Source organism: Chrysochloris asiatica, unplaced genomic scaffold (assembly GCF_000296735.1).
Source record: "Chrysochloris asiatica unplaced genomic scaffold, ChrAsi1.0 scaffold00142, whole genome shotgun sequence".
Taxonomy (NCBI): domain Eukaryota; kingdom Metazoa; phylum Chordata; class Mammalia; order Afrosoricida; family Chrysochloridae; genus Chrysochloris; species Chrysochloris asiatica.
Window position 1 is genome coordinate 8391489 of NW_006408660.1, and position 25815 is coordinate 8417303.

At 38.4% G+C, this 25815-nt stretch overlaps 1 protein-coding gene across 1 annotated transcript in view; it reads right to left on the reverse strand.

The window, feature by feature from the left end:
• The window catches only part of PODXL2 (podocalyxin-like 2), a 73107-nt gene extending 50884 nt beyond the window's left edge, over positions 1–22223 (reverse strand). The window contains exons 1-2 of the mRNA XM_006870519.1: positions 22220–22223; positions 18839–19117 (exon numbers count right to left, since the gene is read on the reverse strand). Of these exons, the coding sequence (XP_006870581.1) occupies positions 18839–19117; positions 22220–22223 (283 nt within the window). The remainder of the gene's footprint in view (positions 1–18838; positions 19118–22219) is intronic.
• Between the last annotated feature and the right edge of the window lie 3592 nt (positions 22224–25815).

Genomic DNA, 25815 nt, shown 5'->3' on the forward strand with positions numbered 1-25815 from the left:
CTTCATCACTCATACTTCGGACGTGTTATCAGAAGGGACCAATTCCTGAAGAATGACATCATGCTTGGTAAAGTGAAGGATCAGCAAAAAAGAGTTATACTCCCAAGGAGATGGACAGACATAGTGGCTGCAGCCTTGGGCTCAAAGGTAAAAACAATTATGAGGACTGCACAAACCAGGCAGTGTTTTGTTTTGATGTCACTTTGAGTTGGAACCAACTTGAAGGCACTTAACAACCACGTTACATATCACTGTCTCTTAGAGCGTGGAGACCTGTTGTGCAAATGATTAACATTATTCTGAAATAACATCTTCTGACACCTAGTGTGTTAAATATGTGAAAATAAATTCTCACATAAAATAAATAAAAAAGAAAATGGAAGGAATACACAGTCACTGTGCCAAAAATAAGCAGTCCATGTTCAACCAATTCAAGAGGTAACATACGATCAAGAGCCAATAGTACTGAAGGAAGAAGTCCATGGTGCACTGAAGGATTGGCAAAGAACAAGGCTCTGGGAATTAATGGAATGAAAACTGAAATCACTCATCTTTGCCAAGAAATTTGGAAAACTGTTATCTGGCCAACTGATTGGGAGAGATTCATATTTGTGTACATTCCAAAGAGAGGTTACCCAGTGGAAGATGGAAATCAGCATACAATATTATTAATATCATATGCAAGTAAAATTTTGCTAAAGATAGTTCAAAAATGGCTGCAACAGTATATTGACAGACAACTGCCAGAGATTCAAGCCAGATTCAAGAGAGGATGTGAAATGAGGGATATCATTGCTGATGTCAGATGAATCTAGACTGAAAGCAGAGAATACCAGAAAGATGTTTATATGTGCTTTATTGACAATGTAAAGGCTTTCAACTGTGAGGATTATGAAAAGCTATGGATAACATTGCAAAGAATGTGTTTTACAGAACCCTTAATTGTGCTCATGAGGAACCTGTGCATAGACCAAGAGGCAGTCCTTCAAACAGAACAAGGGGACACTGAATTGTTTAAAATTAGGAAAGGCCTATATTCTTTCACTGTATTTATTCAATCTGTATGCGGAGCAAATAATGCAACAAGCTTGGTCATATGAAGAGGACCATGGCATTAAGATTGGAGGAAGACTTATTAACAGCCTGCGATATGCAGGCAGAGAGCACATGAGAGATAATACCCAGTACTGGATGGAGATAGCAAACAGGCACTCAATCCAGGGCTGCTGGGAGTTGAAATTGTTACATTTCTGAGAACTGCAGGCAATATGAATGAAAATTTTGAGAAACTTTCTGAATCTACCATTGCACTCTAGAACTGCATCCTAAGGAAATAATTATGTGTATACATAAGGATTTTCATTATAGCACTATTCATGTAACAAAACTGGAAACAATCCAGCCTTCAAGCCAACCTTCACACAGCAGGAGCCTGGACAATTGAAAATGCCCCATCCACAAGATGGAATATTAGTTCACCCTTATAACTGATGCTACAGAAGTATGTTTACTGGATAGGAAAGATGCTGTTAAGTGAAACAACACAATGTTGTTGCTAGGTGCCATCAAACCGGTTCTGATTCACAGCGATCCTGTATAGTGTTTTAGAGGCTATGCATCTTTACGGGAGCAGAAAGCCTCATCTTTCTCCTATGGTAGGCTCAAAACAACAACTTAGTGATTTGCAGTTCAGTGTTTATCAGACAGAGCCAATGTGCTCACCAAAACAAGTTATGTACACCAAAATAGAATTTTTTATAGAAAAATATTTTGTATATTTTCCATATGAAAACAAGTCCAGAAAGATATACACCAAAATGTCAACACTTGTTAACTTTGGGTGATAGCATCATGAGTGGTTTTTATTTTCTTCTTTTAACTTACATTGCTAGTAATGTTATTTTTTTCATATATTACATTGAATAGAAAAACTAATAACAGGCATCTTATTTTAAGTCTTTCTTATCTATACAGCCACAAAAAGCCTAGCCCAAAGTGCAAAAGCTTGCCAGAAACAGTTATGTTGTTGTACAACCCTTTCTCCTCAAGGAAGCAGTCTTTGGAGAACACACAGTTTCTATGCCTCCTGTATATCCAGTATACATTAAATCTGGCTTGTATTACCATACTCATCTGTTGTTGCTGTTGTAGTTCGGTACCTTTGAGTCAGTTCTGACTCACAGAGATCCTATGATTGACAGAACAAAAAGCTGCCTGGTCCCTGTGCCATCCTCACAATCATTATTATGCTTAAGCTGATTGCTGTCGCCACTTGCCAACCCATCTCATTAGGAGTCTTCCTCTTTTTCACTCACCCTCCAGTTTTTCAAGCACAATGTCCTTCTTCAGAGACTGGTCCCTTCTGACAATATATCTGAAGTATGAGAAATGAATTCTTGTCATCCTGGCTTGTAAGTACAGTATTCCAGCTGTACTTCCTCCAACACAGATTCATTTGTTCTTCTGGCACTCCATGGTACTTTTAATATTCCTCTCCAACACCATAACTCAAATGCATCAATTCTTCTACAGGCTTCTTTATTTGTTGTCCAACTTTCACATGCATATGAAGCATTGAAAATACCACAACTTGAGTCAGGTGCACTGTAGTCCTCAAACTGACATCTTTGCTCTTGAACATTTTAAAGAGGTCTTGGGCAGCAGAGCTGCCTAATGCATCACATCATTTGATTTCTTGACTACTGCTTTCATGAGTGTTGATTGTGTGGATCCAAGCAAAATTATAGCTTTGACAACTTCAGTCTTTTCTCCATTTATCATGATACTATTTATTAGTCCAATGATTTTGTATCCTTTACATTGAGGTGCAACCCATACTGAAGGCTGCAGTCTCTGATCATCAGTATTTTAAGTACTTTTCACTGTCAGCAAACAAGGTTTAATCATCTGCATATTGCAGGTTAAAGAATCTTCCTCACTGTCTATTAGTAATTAGCTTTTCTTGTGGCAGGCAGCATAGCCATCATTTTGCTATATCAATTTTGGTGTTCCTGAGTGGACATGTGACTGCTTAAGGCACAGCTGCCCCAAGGCAGAGTTGGGAAATGACAAAGATCCCCTTTCGAGCAGCTGCTTGAAGATTGTTCCATGGAGGGTTGCCAACAGAGTACAACCCACTGAGGCACCGCTGGTCTCCATCTGCCAGTCAGTGTGTGATGAGTAAGTAAAGCTTACTGTGATATATAATAAGGCCTTCTAAAGTAACAATGGAGTCCTGGTGTGGCATTGTAGGATAAGCACTGGACCATCAGGTTGGTTTGAATTGTACCAGGGGAGATTTGGATGAGTCCATAACCCTCTTCCTGTGGTACTCCAGAACCAGAACAAATTAAAAAACAGTTTTGTGCTAACTTTCTTTTAGTATGGAATTCCTATTGTCCCATAGGGGATGGACAGAGGTATAGGAGTTACTAAATCCTTTAAAGCATTGGACAGGAATGTAAATATTTGTCCAGTGAGTAAGGTCACCATTCTTATGGAAGGACATGGTTAGGTTTGGGGGCCTCAGAGCACATGGAGTATAAATGTGTTAAATTTGTGTAAGCACATTTTTTTATAACCCTAGACCCCTTGTGTTTTGGTTTTGACTCTCCATTTTATCCATCTCATTGGTTTTCTGTTTTTACTGGAATTGCATCTTGATCATTTAAAGGAAACAGTGTCCAAGATATTTTTTCTCTCACTGAATGTGTAAAGAAATTACAGCTTAGGATATACCACCTCTACTTATTGAATCCAAATAAAAAGTATATGTTGTTGTTGTTAAGTGCTATTGAGTCGGTTCCAAACAATAATGACCCTGTATAGGGTTTCTGAGGAGTCCTGGTGTGGTGCTGTGGGTTAACGCGCCAGACTGCAAAGCTGTTTGAACTGCAAGGTCGTCAGTTCAAGCTCACCAGCTGTTCCTTGAAAACCCTATAAAGGGTCGCTGTGGGTCAGAACTGACTCGACAGCACTTAACAACAACATAGGGTTTCTGAGGAGCGGCTGGTGGATTTGAACCACTGACCTTGTGACACAGTGCATTATCCTGCAGCACCACACCAGGATTCAGAAAAGTATGCAGTTATACTTTTATATGAGTATGTGTATTATTTTGTTTTATGTCATGCTGTTTTAAATATGTTATGCTGTTGCAACATAGAATATCATGAGGCAACAGTTTGCTTAATCTTATTCTTAGACACCTATGTCCTGGTTTACATGAGGTCCATTTAAAGAGTACTCTGTAGAAAAATCAGTTACTCTGATATGGAATAAGGCCTTCTAAAGTAATAACAGAGTCCTGGTGTGATGCTGTAGGATAAGCACGGGACTATAAAGTCGATTTGAACTGCAAAGTCAGTAGTTCAAACTCACCAGTCGCTTTGAGTCAGAACCAATTTGACTGCACTTAACAACAACAACAAAGTAATAACACTCACAAAAGTATAATTTTGCCTCTGGATAGTATTACTGAATGAAGAATGTTTTTGAACACTATTGTAATTTTGTGTGTGTCCTTATGTTGTTATTTTAGTTTTATAGAAAACAAATAAAATGCTTTCATTTCAATAGGTCTTCGTGTTTGTAATAAGCTTGAAATCAAAATCTTCATATAATTTGAATTTGATATTACAAAAAACAAGTTCCTGATTTAATTTTTTTCTTTAGTCCTGATAAAGGAGAAAACTGGTCTGAAGGAATTAGGCTGCCCATAGTTTTTCAAATCACCTGGGCCAGTCTAAATATATGCAAATGAACTAGCAAGACTTTTTTGAGATGAGACAGGGGTGAGAGAAGATACTCAATCTTAATTTATATGGCCCAGGGATAATTTTTGGACTCCTGGTGGGGTGGAGTAGAATCAGCACTGGACTGTGGAACCACAAGGTCGGTAGTTCAAATCCACCAGTTATTCCTCAGAAATCCTATACAGGGTCACTATGAGTCAGAACTGACTTGAGGCACTTACCAACAACATCAGGAATAACTTTAAAGAAAGATAAAAGACTCCCTACCAATTCAGTGAGGAAAGGTCCCTGGTGATTCAGTGTGTTGAGCATTGGGCTGCTTACTGCAGGGTTTGCAGTTTGAGCCTACCAGCTACTCTTCAAGAGAAAAATGAGGCTGTTTGTTTCCAAAGATATTTTCAGTCTCAAAAATCCAAAAGAACAGTTCTGTTTTGAGTAGATCTAGATTCACTGGCAACAGACTGATTAGGTTTAGGTATTTGAAAAGTATCTTAAAAAGTCAAATTTCTACTTAGAGAATAAATGTAAGTTTAAAAGAAACTTTTGATATACTTAAAATAGCCTTTATTTCAACAGTTATTAGGCATTATAATGTATGAGTAATTTCGAGATCTTTAAGTAAATTTTCTAGTCTTTTAAAACCAGGGATAAATCAGGAAACTTAAGCTGGCAGTTTGTTGTTGTTAAGTGCTGTTGAGTCAGTTCTGTCTTATGACAAATCTATACAGAGTTTCTGAGGAACAGCTGGTGAGTCTGAACTGCCAAACTCGAGGTTCAAACCGACCTTGCAGTTCAGTGCTTATCGTACAGTGCCATACCAGGACTCCAAGTTGACGGTTTAGATGAAATTAATTGGTAAAACAAGTATTCTGACAAATTTGCTACTTTTGAATTTTGAAACTGATTAGAAGACTCCCAGAGGAAGACATCCTAGATGTAATTGCAAAATTTTGCACCCAGATTTTTGACCATTTTGGTCATAACAGCTGTTACCACTGGATTAGTCAAATTACTACTAAGAGACATCAGACTGTAGTTAATATTTTACACACACACACACAAAATGAATTTAGGATTCTGTAAGAAAAATGGGAAACTAAAGCAGCATATTAATAGGTGACTCTGGTATACTTGGGGTAATACATTTGCTATTCAACATGGTTCCATCCCCTAAGTGCCTGGTCATGGAGAGAAAAGAAAACATGTACCCCTCCTTGAATTATTAGGTGTCTGGTCCCTGGCCTCTCATCAACCAGCAACAGAGGTAAACTCCATGGCATCTGAACTGATAGCAAACAAAGAAACATTGATAGCGTAGGTGTATGCATCTGAGAGTGTAAGTCCCTCTAATGCTGTGTAACCACAATATCAATTGAGTTAATTTGTTGTTGTTGTTAAGTGCTATGGAGTTGGTTCCAACCAAAAATGACACTGTATAGTTTCTGAGCCATTAAATCTTTGGGGGAGCACAATGCCTCATCTTTCTCCACGAAGTGGCTGGCTCAAACTACTAACCTTGTGGTTTATAGTCCAGTGCTTATGGTATGGAGTAACTGTACTCCACAATTGGGCTAATAATACCAAAGATTTAATGTATATGTTAAAAACACACGCACACAACACTGGGTTCCCGTATGTTTGTTACATGATGTTTTATAAGCTTGAGCTTTAAGCTGGATATAATTTTTATGTTTGACTTTCTTCTGAGAACTTGCTATGTGTAAGGTCTGTTTCTATACTGACACATCCTGCCGGATGAGATGAAATGCTTAACAAAACAATTTCCAAAAGAAAAACTGACTATATTGGACTTACAGAAAGAACTAACATTTTAAATGTGGAATCTACCTTAAGACTAAATCAAGGGTTCCAGAATTATGGAAGGTAATGGGGTTCATAAACTATAGCTAATCCAAAAGTCATCAAGAACAAAGATAAGCACTGAATACACTAAAACATTACTAAGGGATTTTATACGGAAAATTCAGTGTTTTATGGTTCTATTTTTCATAAGAAACAATTTATCCTAATTTGTCTAACTAATGGGTTTAGATTAATAACTCCTCAGATTAAAAAACTTTTATTGGTAAACTTAACAAGATTATAATAACCATGACTAGAAAAGACTAAAATTCAAACAATAGTTTTACAGAATAAAACAACAGTAAGCTTTTCTTCCCTGCTAAGTGTCCAAGAAACAGTTTCATGTTTTCAATAGATAAGTATTTCTATATTCATGTTCACATACAAGTTTAGGCTTACAGAATACAGCTGTTACTAGTTACTGCTTAAGTATAGATAAAGCCTCATGGTATCTGTTATACTTGCTACAAGGTCTTTCAGGTTTGGGTTTTGTAGATTGCTTCAGACCACTGGCCTGGTGTTGTTCATGTTTCTGCTCTGCTCCTTTTGAATTTTAAGTCTTACAAAGGAATCGATGCCTAGAGGCCGTTTTAATTTAAACTGTGATCCACACAGGCTACTTTACTTTTCCTCTGAGCATTACTTTTCCTCTGAGCATTGTGCTCTTTTAAAGGATTTAGTCGGTTTAGAAAAACTGATACTAAGTCAGTACTGATCATCTAGAGTTGGAATAAGATTTATCAGTTGTCATTCTGTTTGGTTTCCAAAACAATGTTATTGTGGGATGCCTATCTAATGGTCTTTATCAAGCTGCCTTGTTACACATTTTAAACCTCGATCCTTAGGAGGGGATCCAGCCTCAGCTTGCGTCAATTTTTCAGGACCAACTGGCTCTTCTAATGTGGCTTTACTCAACAATTGTGATGATCATGGAATTTCTGGGAGGTTCATGATCAGAGCAGGGGTGGTAATGTGTAGGAGTACACACAAAATAATATTGGGGGAGTTTGTTTGGACTGTTTCTGAGAAAGTGACTCATGATTATTGGTAGAGAGGAGCAGTTTGCCCTTGGCAAGATCATTTGGGATGCTTTAGACAGGTTCCCTATAAAAAATTCACTTTATGTCATATTGTTAATCATGTATTTTTTCATAGATAAGATAAATTTGATTCCCGAGCTTACCTGATATGTTGAAACAGACAGAAGAACGACTCAATTAGAACACTGCTAGAATAACCAAAACTTTGCAGTGTTTAACTTTAAATTCATTCATTAGTCACAGGATGAAAGAACTAGCACATTCCTTTAAGTCTTAGAGCAGAAGCTCCTTAGTGGAAAGGAATAGAAGATGACTTTTTCCAAGGTCTTAGACTTCTGAGGTCATTGGACTTTGGTCAAATCTCTATCACTTTAAAGGTTGTCTCACTTGGGCAATTTGGGTTTATGGAGTATTAAAAAAAATGTATTCTAATATCTATTTTCAACTCTTGCTTTTTATTTACATACCTTAGGTTTTTAGAGTTAAACTGATTACCTTTAGTGAATGAGTGTTATTTGAAATTAAGTAAATATGCTGCCCATGGAAGAAACCATCACATGGTTTATATCTTCATGAAGTGTTTCTTGTTGTTGTTCGGTGCCATCGAGTCTGCACCAACTCATAGCAACCCTATGCAGAACAGAATGAAACACTACCTGGTCCTGGGGCAACCTCAAAATTGTTGCCATGTTTGAGCCCATTGATGCTGCCACATTGCTAATCCATCTCGCTGGGGGTCTTCCTCTTTTCCTCTGACCCTCCACCTTACCAAACATGATATTCCTCTCCAGTGACTCTTCTCTCCTGACAATAGTCTGGCTATCCTGGCCTCCAAGGAGCACTCTGGCTGCACTTCTTCCAATGCAGATCTATTTGTTCTTTTGGTAGTCCACGGTATTTTCAATACTCTCCTTCAACACCATAACTCAAATGCATCAAATCTTCTACAGTCTTCCTTATTCACTGTCCAGCTTTTGCATGCATATAAGGAGCTCTGGTAGTGTAGTGGTTATGAATCGGGCTGCGAGCCGCAAGGTCAGCAGTTCGAAACTACCAGCTGTTCCACGGGAGAAAGATGAGTTTTATATGCTCAGCATACAGGTTGAATAAGATGGTGAAAGAATACAACCCTGTCACACACCTTTCTTAATTTTAAATCATTCAGGGTTCCCATGTTCTGTTCAAACAACTGCCTCTTGGTCCAGGTACAGATTCCTCATGAGCACAGTTAAGTGTTCAGGAATACTCATACTTTGCATTGTTGTCCATAACTTATCATGATCCACACAATTGAAAGTCTTTGCGTAGTTAATAAAGCACAGGTAAACATCTTTCTGGTATTCTCTACTTTCAGCCAAGATCCATCAGACATCAGCAATGACATTCCTCATTACACGTCCTCTTCTGAATCTGGCTTGAACCTCTGGAAGTTCTCTGTCAATATATGCTTGCAGCCATTTCTGTATTACCTTTAGTAAAACTTTACTCACATGGGATATCAAAGATATTGTCCGATGATTTTCACATTCTATTGGGTCACCTCTCTTTGGAATGGGCACAAACACTGATCTGTTCCAATCAGCTGGCCAGATAGTTGTCTTCCAAATTTCTTGACATAGATGAGTGAGTGCCTCCAGTACCACCTCACTTTCTTGAAAGATTTCAATTTGTATTCCATCAATTCCCAGTGCCTTGTTCTTTGCCAATTCTTTCAATGTACCTTGGACTTCTTCCTTCAGTATCATTGGCTCTTGATCATATGCTACCTCTTGAAATGGCTGAACATAAACCATTTCCTTTTGTTACAGTGACTGTGTATTCCTTCCATCTTCTTTTGATGCTTTTGGCATCATTCAATAATTTGCCCAGAGATCCTTCAATAATGAAAGTTGAGGCTGGAATTTTTTCTTCAGTTTCCCCCAGCTTGAGAAATGCTGAGCATGTTCTTCCTTTTTGGTTTTCTGAATCCAGATCTTTGCACATTTCGTTGAAATATTTGACTTTGTCTTCTTGAGCTGACTTTTGAAATTTTCTGTTCAGTCTTGTGCCTCCTCATTTCTTCCATTTGCTTTGGCATCTCTATGCTGGACAGCAAGTTTCAGCGTCTCTTCTGACATCCATTTTGACCTTTCCCTTCTTTCTTGCCTTCTTAATGACTTTTTGCTTTCTTTCTGTATGATGTTCTTGATGTCATCCCACAACTCTTCTGGTCTTCGGTCTTTAGTGTCTAATGTATCAAATCTGTTCTCCAGATGATCTCTACATTCAGGTGGGATATATTCTAGGTCATATTTTGGCTCTGGTGGACTTGTTTTCATTTTCTTCAGCTTATGTCTGAATTTGTATTTCAACAATTGATGGTCTGTTCCACAATCTGTCCCTGGCCTTTGTTTTGGCTGATGATATGGAGCTTTTCTACCGTCTCTTTCCACAGATGTAGTCAAGTTGATTTCTGTGTATTCCATTTGGTAACATCCATGTGTATAATCATCTTTCATGCTGTCTAAAGAAGGTATTTGAAATGAACAAATCATTGGTTTTACAGAATTCTATCATGCGATCTCCAGCATCATTTCTATCACCAAGGCCATATTTTCCAAACTACTGATCCTTCCTCTTTGCTCCCAACCTTTGTATTCCAATCACCAGTAATGATCAATACATCTTGATTGCATGTTTGATCAATTTCAGATTGAAGAATTTGGTAGAATTCTTCTATTTCGTTCTTGTTTGCTTTAGCAGTTGGTGCATAAATTTGAATTAATAGTAGTACTAACGGGTCTTCTCTGTAGGAGCATGAATATTATCTTATCACAGACAACGTTGTACCTCATGACTGATCTTGATATATTCTTTTTGACAATGAATGCAACACCATTCCTCTTCAATTTGTCATTCCCAGCATAGTAAATAATGTGGTTGTCAGATTAAAAATGGCCAATACCAGTCCATTTCAGCTTACTAATGCCTAAGATATCGATGTTTATGTGTTCCATTTCATTTTGACAATTTCCAAGTTTTCTAGATTCATACTTTGTACAATCCATGTTCCGATTATTAATGGATATTTACAACTGTTTCTCTTCATTTTAAATTGTGCCCTACAGCAAATGAAGGTTCTGAGGGCTTTAGTCCAATGGGCTTTACTCCATTCATATCATCAAGGTCAACTCTACTTTGAGGAGGCAGCTCTCCCCAGTCGCATTTTCAGTTCCTTTCAACCTGAGGGGCTCATTTTCCGGCACCATATCTGACAGTGTTTCTCTACTATCAATTAAGTTTTCAGTGACTAAATATTCAGAAGTAGTTCGTCTCTCCTTCTTTCTAGTCTGTGTTCATCTGGAAGCTCATCTGAAACCTGTCCACCGTGGGAGACCCTGCTGGTATTTAAAGTTCCCATGGCATAGCTTCCAGAATCACAGCAACTGGAAACTCCAACAGCAACATCGAAGAGTCCTGGTGTGGTGCTGTAGGATAAGCACCAGAATCCTAACCACAGGGTTGGTAGTTCAATGCCACTAGCTGTTTTTCAGAAACCCTATACAGGGTTGCTGTGACTTGGAACCAATTCAATGGCACATAACCACCACTGGAGTCCTGGTGCAGCAGTGTAGGATAAACAGTGGACTATTAACCAAAGGTCAGCCATTCAAACCCACCAGCCACTCCTTGGAAACCCTATATAGGCTCGCTATGAGTCAGAACTGACTTGACAGCACTTAACAACAACAAAAAGTCAGAAATTACCTGATACAAATTGATGTCAATAAAGGAGAAAGGCAGGGTTCAAACAGTCATGTTAAAAGTAGCCAACAGTTGATCTTCTGTATCTTCTATATTTCTTCCCTTCTTTCTTTTCTTTATAAACCTAATTGTATCTAACTTCTTTGAACCATTTGCTTTTACCGGAATCAAAGTGGTCTCCTATATGCATATAGAATACCCGCTCAGAATAAATCTATTGTTTGAGTATCAGTGAGTTTTGATTGTTTTGTGTTCCTTTTTTTTTTCATTTTTCAGCTTAAACAAAAATTACAGTGCTGTGTGTCTAGGTGAAAATGTTTTCTTAAGGGTGTCAAAAATAATAATAATAGATGACTTAGATGTTATGGTTTTCTTAGAAGAAACCAAATATTCACTATAAAGAAATTCCTGACGAAAATTAATCCTGCCAGTGGCTTTCTTTTCCACCCAAAATTGATAATCTTTTCTTTCCTATTTGAAGCCACACTTCCTATTGTTGTTGTTAAGTGCCATCTAGTGGGTTCTGACTCCTAGTGATCCTGTTTAGGGTTTTAGAGTATTGACAAGTGGGTTTGAATAACTTACCTTGTAATTAGTAGTCTAGTAGGTATTCTACAGTGCCACACCAGGACTCTCTTTCACCAGAAATGGATAATCAAATTTCAAAAGGTGGGCAGAAGGCCAGAGAGCACCTTGTAACCTGAAAGCAGATGATCTCAGTGAAGGGAGAAGACAAGGTTCAATTAATCATGTTAACAGTAGCCAATGGTTGATCGACATTTTTTCTTCCTTTTCTCTTTCTAAGCGTATTTAAACTAGCAAACTTTGAGACATTTGCTTTGAGAAGATGTTTAAAATAACAAGGTGCTTGGTGCTTGGCATCGTATGAGAGCTTAAAATCAGAGGCAGTTGGTATGTATAAGTAAAGCACTCTAAAAGTGGAGCTGTCTGGTTGCATAGTGGTTACGAATCGGGCTGCTAACCTCAAGGTCGGCAGTTCGAAACTACCAGAAGTTCCATGGAGAAAGATGAGGCTTTCTGCTCCCGTAAATATTTATAGCCTTGGAATCCCTGTGCAGGGTCACTATGAGTCAGAATCAACTCCACGGTACTTAACAACAACAACTCCATTTTAAAGTCTTGACATGAGTCTAGAATCCATGTTGAATTTTAAAGGTTGCCTTGTCTAATAGCAGTTCCTCTAATTTTCATGATGACCTAACCACAGAAGACATTCTTTTTCTCTGAGGCCTGACAGGTGCAGGAGATTACAATTTAGCCCCAGAGGATCTTTCCTCTTTGGTTAAACAGATGCAAGATGTGATAGTTTATACCTGAATGGTCTTCATGCATAAGACTATCGATAAATCTTTACAGTGGACTCCCAGAAACAAATATTATTGAAGACGCAATTCTATAGCAAGTTACTCAAAAAACCTGTAAACTGAAGAGCACTACATTTGCAATTACATACCAAAACCAATCATGTAATGTCACATATATGTTTATCTACTTCTTCTTGTTGTCAGGTGCCATCTAGTCGGTACTGACTCATAGCAACCTTATGCACAGCAGAACGAAACACTGCCTGATCCTGGGCCAACCTCACTAGTGTTGCCACACTTGAGTCCATCGATGCTGCCACTTAGCCAATCCATCTCGTTGGGGGTCTTCCTCTTTCTCTCTGACCCTCCCCTTACCAAACATGATATCATTCTCCAAGGACAGGTCCTTCCTGACAATATGTCTGAAGTATGAGAGACGAAGTTTGGCCATCCTGGGCTCCAACTAGCACTCTGGCTGCACTTCTTCCAAAACGGATCTATTGGTTCTTTTGGCAGCCCATGGCACTTTCAATCTTCTCCTCCAACACCGTAACTCAAAAGCATCAATTCTTCTACGGTCTTTCTTATTCACTGTCCAGCTTTCGCATGCATATGAGGTTATTGAAAATACCATGGCTTGGGTTAGGCCAGCTGTCAGACCTTTAACTCAATCATTGATATTTGACATTATATTCAGAAGCCATCTTTAGTACTTTGCACACTTCTGACAACTGAATGCCAAAGTCTGGGAGAGGCAGCTTTGCCCTCAGGCAGAGTAGATTTGAAAGTGGATTAAGGCCATTTCCCCAGCTAGCTCAGGGAGGGGCACTTAACTTCAGTGATTTGCTAGGATGACCCCATTAATGGAAACTGAAGTTCTGGGTCACAAGGTCAATCTTGCAAGCTTTCTTGATCTGCTATAGTCCCCTTTAAGCTTCCATAGTCATGCCTGTGACTGTGACAAATTGATCTGATGCCAGACATAGTTTTCTGAAGAAATTCCTTTGTTCTCTGTGCCCTATTAGTCGGACATCATTACACAACCTAACCATGATGGCATCCACGTTCTGGATGACCTGTCTCTTGCCTTTTACCCTGTTTAAGACTTAACAAAGGGGTGTCTATAAACTACGCTGACATTTGCAGTTCTGGTGTGGTACTATAGAATAAGCACTGGACGACTAACCAAAAGGTCAGTGCTCCTCAGAAACCCTATACAGGGTCACTATGAGTCAGAACTGACTGGACAGTCCTTAACAATTCCCCTACAAAAGATATCTTACCTTTGACTCCCCTGATTGTCTTTCAGCCAATTATGATTTTTCAAGTTTCTGCTCCAATTGTAAAAAATGTCTTCTTCTTCACTGCCAGGCAGAGCAGTCATTTGTTGCTACATAACAGCATAGAGAGAGGCTTCTGCCAAAGCTGTAGGCTGGACTCCATTTTTGCTGTTTACTGCTTATTCTGAGCTGACCTTCAAAAGTCAGGCTCCCCTCCTACCCCTTCCTCTCAAAGCATACTCCCAGGAACAACAGTCACCCAAGATGGCCCTCAAAATACCCACAGGTGGCACTGTAGGATAAACACTAGACTACTAACCACAAGGAGCTCTGGTAGCATAGTGGTTATGAATCGAGCTGTGAACCTTAAGGTCAGCAGTTTGAAACTACCAGCTGATTCACAGGACAAAGATGAGGCTTTCTGCTCCCGTAAAGATTTACAGCCTCAGAAACCATGTACAGAGTTGCTATGGGTCAGAACCGACTTGATGGCACTTAACAACAACAACAGCTAACCACAAGGTTCATGGTTCAAACCCACTAGCCTCTCCATGGAAACCCCATACAGGATCGCTATGAGTCAGAACCAACTACAAGGCACTTAACAACAAGAACAAGCTGTTAAATGACTCAAAATTAGCAAAATAATGTTTAAATAATATATAATTAATTATATAAAATTATATATATTATATATCTAATATATAATATAAAAGGAAAATAATATTTCACCATTGTCTTGTGTCACTTAAAGTATATTTCTATAAGTGTCAACCAATCTATCTTTTTTTTTTTGAAATGTCCTGGATTTTCTGTATTTAAACCCTATGAAAAATTCCTTTCCCTAGAGTACTTCAGTGAATCCTCACAAAGTACTGCTGGAGTCAGGATTGCTTTGCTCCTTCAATAAATTTGTTTTAATTTTAATAGAAGCTCCAGTTTACTCTTTGACAGTTTTTTTTTCTGTAATCAGAATGGTATTCCTATATACATTTAAATAAGTGCTCAGAATAAATCTTATGCTTCAATTCTCTGAGTTCCAATTATTTTTTTTAAACAAGGACTTCAGTAACTTAACTATCTGCTTAAACTCATAACCCTGTAGCTTTCAGTGAATGTGCCTGCTATGTATGCAGTGACTCATCAGAGTAAATCATTCTAAACAGACATCTTCTCAAAGATTTGCCATATGGAAACCATTTCCAGAGCCAGCAGATAGCCGCTTGATAATTTGGTTTTTCACAAATTTCAATTCAGGCAATAAAATTAAATAATCTAATGAGTGATTTCATTATTGAGAAGGATCACTATATCTTGAACAACAAATCTCAAACTTGAGGTTCAAGTCTGTTACTTTTAATCCTAGGAGCACTGTGGCTCTATAGGATAAGCCCTGGACTGCTAACCACAAGGTGAGCAATTCATAAGCCCACCAGTCACTCCAAGAGAAAAAGATGAAGCTTTCTGCTCCCATAATAATTTACAGCCTTGGAAACCTTACACAGAGTCGTTATGAGTTGGAACCCAACAGTGCAGTTTATAATTTTCTTAAAACTTGAGGCACCCTAATGATACTAAGTCAAGTGTATTAGCATTATTGAGAGAACGTGTCTGCAGCCATCCACTAATCTCTGTTTAAGACTTGTTTACACATATTTTGTTTGGAGACATGTTTACACATATTTTGTTTGGAATAAACCAATGCCTGTATGAACTGGAAACCTAATAGCAATACTTTTTAACTTAACCTTAAACAGCAGAGAAAAGGCAACAGATCTATCTTGGGAAATTGTGATAAGAGAAAAATAATATATGCAAAATGTCTATTACATAGCTCTACTGGTGTGGTGCTGTGGGCTAATGCACTGGATTGCAAAGTTGCTTTGAACCACAAGGCCAATAGTTCAAGCTCATCTGCTGTTCCTTGGAAACCCTATACAGGGTCACTATGGGTCAGAAGTGAGTGACTCAACGGCACTTAACAACATTCATTGAGTAATAAAAACTTTTATTATAATGAGAACTAGAGAAACCAATGGGAAAAGAGATATGAAGAAAGAGGGAAAAGAAGGAAACCAAGCTAAAGCAAACCAGCCAACAAAGCTTATGGGACATTCCATTATGACCTTAAAAATGTTCTAGAGGCATAACTACTGCTTTCTCTGAGCACCTGCTTATCTCAGACTACAATCTCAATCGTCTGGACAAAAAGAAAAACCCAGAAAGAGAACTCACTACATTTATCAATCAATACTACTTTGGCAATAGATAAATTATATGTGGGAAAAAGGAAATTAGATTACTTTCTCACACCAACCACCAAAATAAATACAGCTAGTTTAAAGGGTTAAATGTAAAACCATGAAGCTACAGAAAGGCTAGAAAAAATACAGTAATACACATGTCATGATGGGCAGGGTTTTAAATATATATACACACACACACACACATATATAGCAAAGTAAAAACATGGAAAGCATTTTAAAAGATAGTTTTAAGTTCATAAAAACAGAATTCACAACTGTCAAAATTACTATAACAAAAGTAATTGAAAAACTGGTAAAATAACAAAAATGTGGAAAGTATTAAAATATGTGCTCCAGAGGGAAAAAATTATATCTTTTTATATAAGATGTATAAAGTGATAAGAAAAAAATTAAAACTTCAATAGAAAAAAAATGGAAAAATAATAACAGCAAATATTCATAGATCTCTCATTATGTGCAAGGTATTAGGCTAAGTACTTTAAATGTATTATGCATTTAAACTTCATAACCCTATGAAGTAGGTACTATTACTATCTCCATTTCATAAATGAGAATGGCTTAGACTAAATTTTTGCCAAAATCGTGTAACACTTGCCTGACTCCAAAAACAAACAAACAAACAAACAAAAAAACAAGTTAAACTTTACTAGTAATCAGAGGCCATTATAGTTTTGCCTATCAAACTGGCAAAGATTTTTAAATGACAAAATTAGATGTTGGAAGGGTTCTAAAAAATGGCATTAATTCCACCTCTTTTGCATGCGAAAGCTGGACAGTGAATAAGGAAGACGGTAGAAGAACTGATGCTTTTGAGTTATGGTGTTGGGGGAGAATATTAAAAGTGCCATGAGCTGCCAAAAGAACCAACAGATCCATTTTGGAAGAAGTGCAGCCAGAGTGCTCCTTGGAGGCCAAAATGGCCAAATTTTGTCTCTCATACTTCAGACAGATTGTCAGGAGGGACCTGTCGCTGGAGAAGGATATCATGTTTGGTAAGGTGGAGGGTCAGAGAAAAAGAGGAAAACCCCCAGTGAGATGGATTGGCAAACTGGAAGCATTGATGAACTCCAGCATGACAACACTAGTGAGGTTGGCCCAGGACCGGGCATTGTTTCATTTTATTTTGCATCGGGTCACTATGAGTTGGTACCAATTCAATGGCACCTAACAACAACATAAAGGCAAGAAGTGCTGGCTTACAAACTTTCATGAGTGTGCTTAGTTTCAGAACAAGTGTGTGCTTCGTTTCAGAACAAGACGGTTAAGGTAGAATCCCCACTGAATAGTTTTCTTCTTGTGCAGATGGGTCTGGTTAAAGGGGGTGGGGAATGATGAAGATAGGATTTAAAAACTCAATTATGAGTAATTGTTACCAGGATTAATCACGATTGTCACAACTGTAAATGTAGAAGATGTGTAGCTAAAAGTGGGGAGTGGTTAATCTTTCATTGCAGGAACAGAGGGCCCTTGGACCATCAAGAGGAAAGAGCTTGAGTGGAGTGTGGGATCCTAACCAGAAAAGCGGTCACAGCAGAGACAGGGGCAGAGGCAATGGCATAGAGAGAGAGAATCTGAGGACTCTAGGCCCATGGAATAAGAAAGGCTGTGTGCTTGTGGGCAAGAGGCTGGCTTGCAAAATGTGCCCTTTGGACACTTAAATGAATATATATTTTCTGTGTAGTATGTGTACATCAAAACAAACAAACAAAAAGGAATAGAGGTAAATACTGTTAACTGATGGCACATGGATGGGATTGTAACCATTGCAATGAAGCAAAATATGATTTGTTGAATGTAAAACTGATGACGTGCCCTGTAAACTTTTACTCCATTCATATTAAAAGCCCTATAAATAAATAAATAAATAAATAAATAAGCTCCTACTACCCAAGAACATGTGCACAGCTGCTGAGGCTGAAAACATCATGAGTATGCTCTGCTGCATCTATAATCAGTCCCATGGCTATGTGCATTCCAGCTCTGAATCCCAGACCTCATTAGACTTCCTTTGGGACATAGATGTCCAATAGCATTTATGGAGCAAGAAATGCTCTGTACACCCAGAAACTAGCTCTGATATATCATTAAGGAAAGGGCAATTAGAATGCCTTAACTGGGGATCAGACAGGCCCAAAAGAGGACACATTCTGCTAATCTTGGGAATCTTCAACAGAGACAATACAGCATGACATAAAAGCAACAAAAAAAATCCTAAAAAATCCAACAAAAAAAACCTTGTAAAGACCTAGGTTTGATTCATGACTGAACATCTCAGTCTTTTTAAACTTTCCAAATCTCAGTTTTCTCATGCTTAAACTGGATTTATATCAATTACGAGCAGAGTAAGTGCTCACTAAATAGTAGTTAATATTAAAGAGAAAAGGCCCTTCTGGGCCAAGAAGTCCCAGAGACTTGGCTTTGATGTCCAGGTGAATGTGGTAATAACTGGTGGAGAAAGGAGAGGAGTGACTATTCCTATCATGGAAGTGTTCGTTTGGCATGCTTCCTAGACTGTCTTACACTCAGATGGCAATCAACACACACTCTTTAGGTAAGAAGAGCTACCTGCAGTGGGACCCAGGTCCAGGCTTGAGTCATTCAGCTCCTCCTCCTCTTCCCAGAAGTACTGTGGTGGTTGCAGAATCCGGGACTCCTCACTCTCTTCACTGGGGAAGCCAGAGCCAGGGGCTCCCAGGCCAGCTCCTAGTCCCATGGCCTCACTGGGCTCCTCTGAGTCCAGTGGTTCTAGGCCAGTGGGCAGCAGGAGGTCCAGCAGGGAGGTAGAGGTGAGGCCCTCTGGACCAGGTTCATCAGACCCAGTAGCACATGCCCCCAAGTACACACCTGTGCAGACATAAAAGTCAAACAGTTATGAGAAACAGTAGCGGCCAGGACTGTGGATTAAAGAGGCACCAGGTTTAGACTTTTCTGTTTCACAACAAAGAACCCAGAAGTGTCTTTAAGGGCTTCAAAGGTCCCTCATGAACACCCAACAGGATGGATTTTTCACCACAAAACGTCAAACTGTTTAGTCCTTTCTACAGCAGAGGCAAAGAAGAGATGGGCAATTGGCAGGAGTAAGGAATCGACTGAAACAACACTCCATTGGGCATTTACTCACTCCAAAAATGTCTACTGAGTACCATTCTTCGTCAGCAACTATACTAGAAGCTGGAGTCCTCATGTGGCACTGTGGGATAATGCATTGCACATCAAGGTCAGTTTGAACTGCAAGGTCAGTGATTCAAATTCACCAGCTGCTCCTCAGAAACCCAAACCCTATACAGGGTTGTTATGAGTCAGAACCAACTTGACAGCACTGAACAACAGCATACTAGATGCTGGAGTCCTGGTGTGATGCTATAAGATAAGCACTTGACCACACGGTCAGTGGTTCAAACTCACCATGTGCTCCTAGGAAACCCTATACAGGGTCGCTATAAGTAGGAATCGACTCGATGGCACTTAACAACAACAACATATTATATGCTAGGGATTCAAATACAATGAAGATCAGTATCTTTGCTTTTTTAGGGCCTAGTTTCATGTACAGACATTGAATTACTGGTCAAACTCATCCAGGGTTGTTAATGTGACATAGTTGGTTAAAATAATGAATCCTTTCTCTTAATTTACCAAAACTGAAAAAAAAAATCAAATTAAAGTCATTTTTCCTATCTCATCCCAATTTAAAAAAGTAAAAATATAGCCCTATTTGTCAGTTTCATGACTTAGTTACTAACTTAAATGAGCCTTGATGGTGCAGTGAATTAAGTGTTAGGCTGGTAACCAAAAGATCGGTGGTTCAAACTCACCAGCCACTCAGTGAAAGACAGATGAGGCAGCCCAAGCTGATTTACATTCTGACTTCTTTAGTCAAATAACTCTAGGTGAGTTATTTAAACACAACTGGCCTCCATTTCCTCATCTTGAATATAGGGCAACAGAACTATTGTATTAGAATACAGTCCTCACAGTGTATTGTTGTTGGTAGGCACGGAGTCAGTTCTGACTCACAGTGACCCTACGCACAACAGAACAAAATATTGCCCTGTCCACTGTTGCTGCCACGTTGTCAATCCATCTCATTTGGGGATTTTCTCTTTTTTACTAACCTTCTGCTTTACCAAGCATGATGTCTTTCCTTCTCCAGGGATTGATCCTTCCTAACATGTCCAAAGTACGAAAGACCAACTTTTGCCATCTTTCTTCTAAGGAGCAATCTGGCCTTACCTTCTTCCTAAACAGGTTTGTAGGGAGTATCAAAGGAGGAGTGTTGTGAAGTGTGTTGTAAACTGCTCTACAAAGAACTTCACAATCTATAAAATAGTATACACATTTAAGTATTATGATTCTATATAAGTAACAGAGAACTAGGGAAAGTTCTTGGTCTGGAAAAGGGACTAGTTAAAGGAGACAATGGTCAGTGTCTTCTAATATATTAAAATAAAAAGCAGATGTGAATAATAAAGACCATTTATTCCATACAGCTACAAAGAAAAAACTAGTAGATTGGCAGTTCAAACCTACCAGCTTATCCTAAAAACCCTAAAAAGGGTTGTTGTAAGTGGTAGCTGACTGACAGCATGTAACAACAACATCAAGCAAAAACACAAGAAGGTTACTTGGCATGAGGTGTCAGAGCCTCAAAAAGAATTTGGTCAAAAGCTGGATAGTATCTATTGTTACTTCCAACACTAAGATTTATGAATTTTAGCCTCTCGTCTGTGTATCAGCTTTTTCATTTGTACAACAAGGCTGACAATCTCTCATCTCTGCCTTCCTTTCTATGAGCTGCTAAGATCAGTAAGATAACTAAGGAACAAAATTTAAGATATTTAGAAAGTCAAGTCATAAACTTAAGGGAAGGACACTCTGTTACTGTATCAAATGATGTGATACTGACATTAAATGACAGCTATGTTGTTAATACCACAGATAGTTACTGGATTTAAGGGGGCTGCTTATATGAGCCAACCATGTAGAAAGCTTTCTGACTTGGAACCTAGGATGTTATCCTACCTCTTCCAGAATGATTCCTGCCCTCTTGGACACCATGTCTAAGGTCAAAATTTTCACTTACAGGTAAGTACTAACTCCACTAAATTAAAGCCATGTTACTACAACCTGTATCTGCATCACTGACTCAAATGGGGAGATAGGCAATTTGTATTTTGTGGTTTGAACTGCAGTGTCAGTGGGTCAAACTCACCAGCTGCTCCTCAGAAACCCTATAAAGGTTCACTAAGTGTCAAAACTGACTTGACAGGACTTAACAGTAAGAAGGAACTAGGGAACGTTAAAGGAAATGCTCCTAGATTGACTTCTTTGGCTATCTCTGGCTTGTAAATACCTTTGACTCTAAGAAATCACAAAATATAAAGTGCCTGTCTTCCCATTTGAGTCAGAGATAGAGATCCAGGTTGTAGTAACAAGCCTTTAATTTAGTGGAGCCAGTACTTACTTGTAAGTGAAATTTTTTACTTTTGGTTCCTGTTGTGGTTATGTGCTGTGGAGTCAGTTCCAACTCATAGTGACCCTGTACAGGATTTCCGAGGCTGTAAATCTTTACAGGAGCAGAAAGCCTCATCCGTTTCCTGTGGAGCAGCTGGTAGTTTTGAACTGCTGACCCTGAGGTTAGCAGCCCAATTCATAACCACTATGCCACCAAAGCTCCTTGGAGAGAGGTGGGGAGGGGGACCTGGGCTATTCTTTTTTTTTAACTTTTTATTGTGAATAGAGTGAAGGTTTACAAAGCAGATCATCAGTTTTACATTTAACAAACCATACTTTGGTATGCTACATGGTTGCAATCTCCTCCATGTGCCAACAGTTAACAGGATTTACATCTATTCACTTTAACTACTGCATTCCTCCCTTTGTCTCCCGCAACCCTCATCTCTCCTCTCTAATCTCCCTCTTGTTGTATATTGCCTGCCCTCTCACCCATGTTAACGTGTGTCTACCCTCTTGCCCATGAATAACTTTTCCTCCCAACTTCTCTGGTAATCATCATAGATTGTTTCTTTAGGCTGTCTCCATCTTTTTGATATTTCTCTTGTAGACAACATATTGATGGATCCTGTTTTCTTATTCATTCTATTCTTTATGTTTATTGACTAGTACAATTAATCATTTACATTCAGTGTAATTATTAATAGGTATGCATTGATTGTTGTCATTTTTCTATGTATTTTTGTGGTACTATTGCATTCTTTGTTCCACATATTTTTCTATGCTGAGTTCATTTTGTTTGTGGGTTTTCTTGTCATCTTCATTTCTGTTGTGTTAATGCTTACTAGATCTTTCTGATTTTCCTTTTTATTTTGAAGTGAAAGTATATTGGCTTTCTTTGATGTTACTGTAATTTCTACCCCTGTTTAAAACAATCTGTTTTATTTTGAAATCTACTTAACTTCCTTGCCATTTAGAGGTTCTGTATCTACACTATTCCCTTTTTGCTTTATAGTTGACTTCATTGTACATAGATATCTCGAGTTCCCTATTTTCATTCTTGAAGGTTTGTTTTACTTAAATACTTCTATATGTGGATTGAGTTCTAGGTGGTGTTGCCAGGTATATCAATCTCAGGTTGTTGTCTCCTGTTGTTGGTTCTCAGTCCAAAGAACACACTTTAGCATTTTTTGTAAAGTTGTTCTGGTCATTTAAATTAAATTCCTTTAATTTCTGCTTATCAAGAAATGTTATAATTTCACCGTAGTATTGGAGACACATCTTTGCTGGGTATATGACCTTGGTTGGCAATCCTTTCCATTCAGTTTTATATATGTCATCCCATTGCCTTCTTGACTGCATGGTTTCTACTGAAAAATCAGAGCTTAGTCTTATTGTTCTCCTTTGTAAATAATTTTCTTTTTTCCCGAACTGTTCTCAGGATTCTGTCCTTGTCTTTGGGTTTGGAAAGTTTGATTATGGTATTTCTTGGTGATTTTCTTTTGGGATCTATCCTGTTTGGCATTCATTCAGCTTCTTGTATGCTTATCTTCTTGTCTTTCATGATGTTAAGAAAGTTTTCTTCCAACAACTCTTTGACAATTTTCTCTTTTCATTTTCTGTTCTAGAATTCCAATCACCCATAAGTTGTTCCTCTTAATGGTGTCCCACATAACTCTTGGGCTTTCTTCAGATTTTTAAATTCTTTTTTCTGATTGTTCTTCTAGTTTACTAGTATTGAAAGATTTATCTTCAAACTCACTAATTTGGGCTTCCATCGCTTCACATCTACTCCTTTGCCCTTTCAATGTATTGTCCGTTTCTGAGATCTCAGTATTAATCTTTTGGATTTCTAAGTGCATGTTTTGTATTGTTTCAAATTTTGCATTTATTTTGTCTATTTGTTCTTGTAGTGTTTTCCTGAGTTCTTCTAAAGTTTTTATTTTGTTCCCCTTGCTTTTTTCAATCTTTCGATCGATCCTTTGAAGGTACCTAATTATCATTCTTTTGAATTCTTTCTCTGTTAATTCTATTACCTTTTCTTCATCAGAGCAGTGCTTCTTAGATTTTAGTGTACATATGAGTTGCCTGGGAATCCTAACTCAGTAGGTCTTAGCGATAATGCTGGTTCATAGAACACACTAACAGAACTTTAAACCTCTTTCTAAAATGCAAATAAATCTGTTATGTCACTCCCCTCCTTAAATTCCTTCAATAATCTCCCATCACAAAGAGGAAACAGACCAGAGCACCCATCATTAACTAGCTCCTATACCCCTTCTCAACCTAGGTAGCTAGCACTTCCTCCCTATACTTTATGCGTCATACAAACTGAAACACTACCAATTTTCAAAACATGACAACCTTTTTTGTCTTCTAGATCTTTGCCTTCTTGGAACAACCACTTCTCTCTGTCCCTGCCTTGTCCCACCTACCTACCTACCTCTTAAACCTGCCTCTAGACTAAGTTTCTCTGAGAAGCTTTTCCTGACCTACTACTCTACACTGGGTACCACTCCTTCACTCTATACCATAGTCTTCTGGAAAAAACTATGCCTACTTCACTCTTCTCATCAAATTCTCATTGATCATCATATAATCTCCATCACTACATAGTGATGGTGTGTCCTTTGTGTCTGATCAAACTTGTAATTTCAGTGCCTTGCATAACAGGGACCCAATAAACATTTGAATAAATAATCTGGTCCAACTCTCTTGTTTTAAAGATGAAATACAGGGCCTCATGGGATTAATGTCAAACAACTCTTTAGGAGAACAGCAGTAATTAGCTGGTTTCTTCCCAAAAAAAGGCCTTGCAGGTAATCCACGAAGAAGGGAAAGCTACTACTTGCTTCAAAGGATACATAAAGTAAGAGAATCCAAGATAGTTTAAATATTTTATGGGACTTAGGGCTCAAGGTTCATTAACAAGCTGCAATATGCAGATGATACAACCTTGCTTGCTGAAAGAGGGCTTAAAATACTTACTGATAAAGATCAAAGACCACAGCTCTCAGCATGGGTTGCACCTCAATGTAAAGAAAACAAAAATCCTTACCACTGGATCAATAAATATCCATATAAATGGAGAAAAGACTGAAGTTGTCCAAGACTTCATTTTGCTCAGATCAGCCATCAACCCTCACGGAAGCAGCAGTGAAAACATCAAACGACATATTGCATTAGGCAAAACTGCTGCACAAGACCTCTTTAAAGTGTTGAAGAGCAAAGATGTCAGTTTGAGGGCAAAACGTGCATCTGATCCAAGCCATGGTATTTTCGATAACCTCATATGCATGAGAAAGCTGGGCAGTCAATAAGGAAGGCCATGAAAGAACTGATGCTTTTGAGTTATGATGTTGGAGAAGAATGTTAAAAGTACCACAGACTGCCAAAAGAACCAACAGATCTGCGTTGGATGAAGTACAGCCAGAGAGCTCCTTGGAAACCAGGATGACCACACTTCGTCTCTCATACTTCGGACATATTTTCAAGAAGGACCAGTCACTGGAGAAGGATATCGTGTTTGGTAAAGTGGAGGGTCAGAAAAAAAGAGGAAGACCCCCAATGAAATGGATTGGCACAGTGTTGGCAGCAATAGGCTCAGGCGTAGCAATGACTGTGAGGTTGGCACAGGACCATACAGTGTTTCGTTCTGTTGTTCATGGGGTCGTTGTGAGTTGGTACTGAATGGATGTCACCTAACAACAACAAAAAAGCTCAAGGAAAGAAGCTGGAGTTGAAAACCTAAAATTTTTATTCTAGCATTTGCTCAGGGTCCAAACCACCTGGTTTTAGAGTATAGGAATTTCTCCTCTTCTTGCAAAAGACCTCAAAGCCGTAAAGTGACTCCTGATCTGCGTATTTTCATCACCAAGAATGCCCCTTGTTTATATTTCTACCTGGGCCCAATGTTTGAAAAATTTCATCTATAAACTGCATCTATTTGCTATTTTCTAATTTTTAAAAGTTAATCAGAGTAATATGACTCTGCCAGTCAGAATATCATGCTAATTAGAATCAAACTTTGGTTCTAGGTAGGCTGTGCTGTTTTATGGAAGGTAAAATAGGGTCACTACTGCGCTTTT